We start from the raw sequence: 6,382 nt of genomic DNA, 5'->3' as shown, positions 1-6,382 counted from the left end.
GTGAGCACCCAAATAGCACGCTGAGCAGGAGCACAGCTCCCCTGGTCACCATCATCCCCAGTATGTTGACAATAGTGTATAAAATACCGAGTTGGATGGGCCAATGGTCTCACTCAGTATAAGGCAGTTTCCTATTTTCCTATGCTGGAATTAGGCTTAAAAGCCAATAGAAATCTGGAAAGCTTATAGCCAATAGAATAAGTTGCTATGGGAGCTAATATGCAACATGTGTGTGGTGTTCACAATGGTTTCCCCATTTTTTTGCCCAAGGGCCCAATAAGGTTAGGAACCCCATGGTTTATGTGGCAAGACTCAGACTTCTGGATTTTTCACTTCCTTTCCATTTTCCCCACCCCCTTCCTTTTTTTACAGATCCTTTCCTCCATATTATTCCCAGCCTTCCTGCACAAGCCTATAGTTGTGGTTTGGAACAAACAGCAGTTTCCTGTTACGTCCTAAAACTGTGGTTTGTTCAAACCATTGTTAGTTAACATGTTGAAAAGAATAGCATGCTACAGCTCTCCTGGGACCACACCACTTCAGAATGCAAGTAGGGGTGCCAAGTTCAAATTATTTAAAAAAAAAAAACATTTGAAGGTGAATGAAAACCTTGCAGTTAGTACTGTAGTGTATAAGAGAGAGTGTTAGGCTAGAACCCACTTTTATAGCAAGCAAGTTTTCCACATGCAAGGAGGGTTGTTGTTGTTTTAAGGTGGGGCATTATTCAAACAGGCAGTCCTGGATTCTGAAGTGGTACAGGTCCAACAGAGACCATGTGCTTTCCCTGCATGTGCAGATAAGCTCTGTCAGTCCCTGCAGCAACACTCTAGCCAGGAAAATTTGCGGAAGGAAGGAAGACTCCTTACTTGGAAGAGCTGTGTGTGTGTTTGGCTGACAGTCTCTGCCCTCTGAGCCAAAAGTCACCAACGTTGGATCAAGGAGAGGTTAATAAATCCATGATGTTGGGTTTCTCCAACATTTTGAGGAGATGCATTAGGACAGTCCTAAAGTTTAGGGTCTGGGCTGTGAGCCATGGAACTGTGGTGGATCAGGAGTTCTCAAGAGCCAACAGAAAAAAAGGCTGGAAGCCAAGTTGTGGGCAAAGCTGAGTGTGTATGTGTGTGTTTTGTTTAGCCAGGGATATCGAAATGGGGTGGGAGAGATTTATTTTTGTGTGTGCGGCTCTGACCCTGCACACAAAACCAAGCATTTCCCATTTGGGTAGGAATTTACAGGAACTTGGCAGCTGGAGAGTGAAGTGGTGTGGTTATGAAGAACCAGGATGTTGCAGTGGTATGTCAGGAGGGGAGGGGTGCAAGCCTGAACTTTGTAATAAGGACTTTCTTTCCTCCTTGAAGAGTGAAACAGGCCTGGGGAGAAAATGGGCACCCCATTCCATCTTGCCTCTGGAATACTAAGGTTCCTTCCATAAACTAGTATATTTTGCTGTATATTCCAGCTGCAACACTGAGATCATTTCCAGGAGTGTTGTTAGTCTTTCCCTGAGTTGGTGAGGACCGTTTGACAACAGCAAGAAACTTGTGGGTTTTGACTAACATGGTGTGTAAGAAGAAACACCAACAAGGAGGTTCTTATGAATTCTTCACTCCTGCAAAGACCCTGATAGGTAGCCAGCCAGCCTCTGTTAAGAAACCTCAAGAGAATCCACCATCCTCTGAGGAGTAGGATATTTCATGTAACCTTTAGACATTATTATTTTTATATTTTTGCCTGTTGGTTCAGGACCTACTTTCAGAAGCAATAGAAATTTGTTTCACCATCTATGTGGAAGCACTTCAGCTGTTTGATGATGGCTAGTCTAGTGCCTCTTCTTTACTCTAAACCTGCCCTTCTCCTTCAACCACTCCTCTGAGGGCTTGGTGTCCTGGCCTGCCGCCATATTGGTCACCCTCGTCTGGACAGCATCCTCAAAAGGTGTAGGAGATTTTTTTCCCCTTCAAATGGCTGGGGACAGTGGTCAGATGACTGATATTGTCATCATCTTCATCTGCGAATTTCTCCAGTTGTTTTTAAAGCCATCCAAGATACACACACAGAGAGAGAGCAATAAAACCCCATGTGTATATAGTGCTGGCAGATTACAAACATCAACAGTAAATATTACTATAACTACAGTGGCACTTTGGGTTACAAACACCTCGGGTTACAGACTCCGCTAACCCAGAAATAGTATCTCAGGTTAAGAACTTTACCTCAGGATGAGAACAGAAATTGTGCACCGGCGGCACGGCAGCACTGGGAAGCCCCATTAGCTAAAGTGCTACCTCAGGTTAAGAATAGTTTCAGGTTAAGAACAGACCTCCAGAATGAATTAGGTTCATAACCAGAGGTACCACTGTATAAACATTTGTTAATGCCATTAATAAACATCAATATATAATTATCAATCACAAATTATTTCATTAATATAGCCTATTATTCTACATCCAAGCACATTGTGGGCATGACTCCAACTTCCAATAGCTATTTTGTGGAGAAAAGAAGGAGAATTGCATTTCCCCAGCAATTATTCTATTTTAAGGTTGGTTTGTTGGGGAGATGTGTGATTGCCCTAACAGAACTCTTTTCTTTAGAAAACCAGAGGTGGGGTGCATCAGTTACACTGTGAAGTGGATGGGGGACCTGTGGCCCTCCCAAATGATTGTTGGGGTTCAATAACTGTCATCAGCCCCAGCTGGTATGGCTAATGGTCAGGGACAATGGAGCTTATAGCCATGCAAGGGATACAGGTTCATCTAACTTTGGTTTTCCTTCAGAAAGGTTCTTCTCCAGCAAGGCTGCCATTTATAGGCTCCAGAAGGGCATGAGAGAGGAACACAGGAAGCCACCTGACACTGAGTCAGACCAATTGGCCCATCGACTTCAGCATTGTCAACAATGACAGGCAGCAGCTTTCAAGCGTTTCAGACAGTCTTGCCTAGAGGTGTCAGGGACTGAGCCCAAAAGCTTCTGCCTGTGAAGCATAATTCAAAGCCAGACTTCCAGGCCAACTCTTGAATCTCTTTTTAATATGAAGCTTCTAACCTTGTACACATTTACTTGCTGTGACTAAGCCCATTGAACTTCATGTGGCTTACTCTTGAGTAAACATGCATAAGATTGTGCTATTGTGTTTTACTATAATTTCTTGAATTTACTTTTACCTCGTAATGAATAAAGATGCGTTCTCCTCAGAGCCGTCTTTACCCGGGGGTGCAAGGGGTGCGGTGCACCCGGACACCAAATTCTGGGGGGCACCAAATGTATTCCTACTGTATACCAGTCCCTCTCGATCGGCGGCAGTGAGAAGCAATGGAGTAGAAGTCCCCACCCACCCCCTCCTCCGTCGCTCTGTTAGAGGTGAGCAATTCCCCCCAAAAAACAACTTTGAGTCCCCCCCAAAAAAGGTCAACAACTTTGGCTTTCCCCCTTGGGGGCAGCTAAACTTAATTTGGGGGCGCATAAAACCTGTTGTTTGTGGTGGGCAGGATTCCCCACTTGGGTAGCATTGGGCAGTCTAGCTCAGTAATGTCTACACTGACTGGCAGAATCTCTCAAAGTTTCAGGCAGGAGACACTCTCAGCCCTACTTGGAGATGCCAGGGATTGAACCTGGGACCTTCTGCATGCAAAGCAGATGCTCTGCCACTGAGCTATGGTCCTCCCCAAAGCCTCTGCACATTTATTTGGGAATGAATCCTACTGAAAACAATGTGATACATTTACTTGTCAGCTGACATGCATAGGTTCTTGGCCTCCTGAGCATGTTGTCGTAATCAAATACACACACATCCCACCCTGCATAGGAGCCTGCATAGGCAGTAATGGTCAAAAACGACAAAATGAATAATTAAGCCTTGTTTTGACAAAATATTTTATTGAATATAGGTTTTTGTTTCATAATGAAAATTCAAAAAAATAGGCTTTTATGCAAAAAAATCATAAAGATATTTTATGACTAATATACAAAAGAGAGCCTTGTTTATTTATAGCAAGAATAAAATATTGTCTATGATGTAACCAGATTTTTTTTAAAAAAAAAATATTATTATTAAAAGCTAGGAGAAAGTGTTTATTCATATTTCTGGAGGGTTTCCCTAGCTTTCCTTTAAGCAGGGCTTCAGGTGGGGGTTCTTTAGAGTGGTCAGTTGTTTTGTTAGTGACTCTAACGAGGTCCAGTTTGAGATGCAGACAGCTCACCCCCCGCCCCCCAAAAAGCACCATGTGCGATGTTTTCTGTATAAACAGAGACACGCAATTGAAAAGCAAACCGTCTGAAATGACCCCCCACCTAGAGCTGCGCGCCTGTGTGCGTGTGTAGGGGGGAAAGTCAATTCAGCATGGATTATTATTGTTATTATTATTATTTAGAAAACAGCTGTATTCGTATTCATTCAGAATTCTACGGCACTTTCTTTCCCATTTTAGAAAACGTCGACGGTCACTTTGAACGAAACGATTAGGTGCCATTTTTTCGGACCCAGAGGCTATCAAATCAGACATGCAAAAACGACTGGAATCAAAGAATGAGAGAGGCTCAGAACCGGGGAGGGAAAGAGATGAAGAGAAAACTGAAATCCCGCTGCCCAGAACGTGCTTTGCATGTTCTGTTTACTCAGAAGTAAATCCCACGCAGCGTTTTCGTGAGATGGACTGCTGAGCCCAGTTTGCTTAAGGTCTCAGCCTCGCAACGCAATCCTAGGCACGCTTTAATCGAAAGGAAAGTTTCCCCAGGAAAGTGGGCACCGGGTCGTACCACCTAGCAAGTTATTGCGATGCTCGAGGGTTCATACATTATCAAGCAAGCAAGTGGGTGGGTGGGGGACTCCCCAAGTCCCTTTGGAGGCGCGATCCGCAAAGCAGTTAAGCAAGCCGCGGCGCTTCCCGAAGATCGTCTTCGAGCTCGAAAGTGAAAATGACTCGAAGTGAAAGCAATCAGCTGAGCTGACTTCGAAGTAAAGGAGTACCGTAACAGGCGTTTACATTCCAGAGATCAAGACAGACGATTTCCGCTGTTTTTTGGAGGGTGGGGAGGAAGACTTGAGAGGGCTGACCCGGGTTAGACACTGCATGTGAGAATCCAATCCCAGTCTCCCTCGGCAGGCATACTGAACCACCCACCTGTCCGACGTCTCCTTGGTTTCGTAGCGTCTTCGGAACCGACTCAGAAGCGAGCGGCCGTCGAGGGCGGGTTTACTGGAAGTGAAACACCGTCTCAGGGAAGCGGAGAGGCACGTAAGACAGGAAAGGGATTCCCAGCTGGTAAAATCTCCCTTGAATCTGGGAATCTAGCACCAGCGAAGCGTTGAAAGCCGTGCGCGTCTCGGCGCCGGCGAGGAGGCAATCGCCTGCGAGGCCGTCCAGTTTGGAGATGCCTTTGGCCGGCCTGTGAAGGGCTTTCTTGGAGAGGATGCTGTCTATGCTGAAGCTCTGAGGCTTAGCGGAACTCCTCGGCGCGTCGGGGTCCGCCGGGTTGGCTGCGGGTGCCCCTGAAGGTGCCGATTCCTGGGGGAGCCTCGCCCCAGCATGCCCCAAGGCGCCCTCTCCCTCGACGAGCGCGTGATCCTTCAGGGAAGACTCGGGGCGCGCCGAGTGGCTTCTAATAGTTGCGCATCCGGACGGGGTCACCTGGAGGTGATGGCAGAGTCCGCTTGGGCCTGATCCAGGGCCGTTCCCTCCTCCTTTCTCTCCTCCCTTCGCGAGGTCCAGCCTGACCCTGGAGTCTTCATCCTTGCCCAAAGTTGGCGCTAGGTCTTCCTCGACGGCGGAGCTAGTGGTGAGGAGATGGTGGTGGTGATGATGGTAATGGCGGTGGCTCTCCCGAGGCCTCTTGCCTTGCTCCTCAGGCGCCTCTGCACCACCACCAGAAGAGGCTTCTCCGTCCCTCTCCATCCCCTCGGCATCCTCTCCACCGACGGCGCTCCCCGCTGCTTTGGGCTTCCTCTTCCTCCGCCGGTAGTTCCCGTGCTCGAACATGTCGAGGCACCGGGGGTCCAGCGTCCAGTAGCTCCCTTTGCCCGGCCGCCCCTTCTCCCTGGGGACCTTGACGAAGCAGTCGTTGAGCGAGAGGTTGTGCCGGATGGAGTTCTGCCAGCCCTGCTTGTTGTCGTGGTAGAACGGGAATCTCTCCATGATGAACTGGTAGATCCCGTTGAGCGTCACCTTCTGCTCCGGCGCTTCCTTGATCGCCATGGCGATCAGCGCGATGTAGCTGTATGGAGGCTTCTGCGGAGGCTCCTGCCGCGACAGCACCCCCGCCGAGGCGAAGCCCAGAGCCCCGGGGAGCCCTCCCCGCTCTGTCCCGTACAGGTATACCATGGGGGAGCTGCCCAGGGCAGCGGGGAGGGAGCCTCTGTACAGCTGGCTCATGGCAGATCCGAAGT

General features: G+C 48.1%; 1 protein-coding gene across 1 annotated transcript; it reads right to left on the bottom strand.

Annotated features, from left to right (window-relative positions):
• Positions 1 to 3,896: 3,896 nt before the first annotated feature.
• FOXL1 (forkhead box L1) lies at positions 3,897 to 6,368 on the bottom strand (the record flags this gene model as incomplete). The annotated part of the gene is made up of 1 exon (XM_079988178.1): positions 3,897 to 6,368. The coding sequence occupies one exon, from the start codon at positions 6,366 to 6,368 to the stop codon at positions 5,193 to 5,195; it is 1,176 nt and encodes a 391-aa protein (XP_079844304.1). The 3' UTR covers positions 3,897 to 5,192.
• Positions 6,369 to 6,382: the final 14 nt, after the last annotated feature.

This window comes from Podarcis cretensis (assembly GCF_951804945.1).
Source record: "Podarcis cretensis genome assembly, chromosome: 8".
Taxonomy (NCBI): Eukaryota; Metazoa; Chordata; class Lepidosauria; order Squamata; family Lacertidae; genus Podarcis; species Podarcis cretensis.
This window is presented reverse-complemented; position numbering and strand designations above follow the sequence as displayed.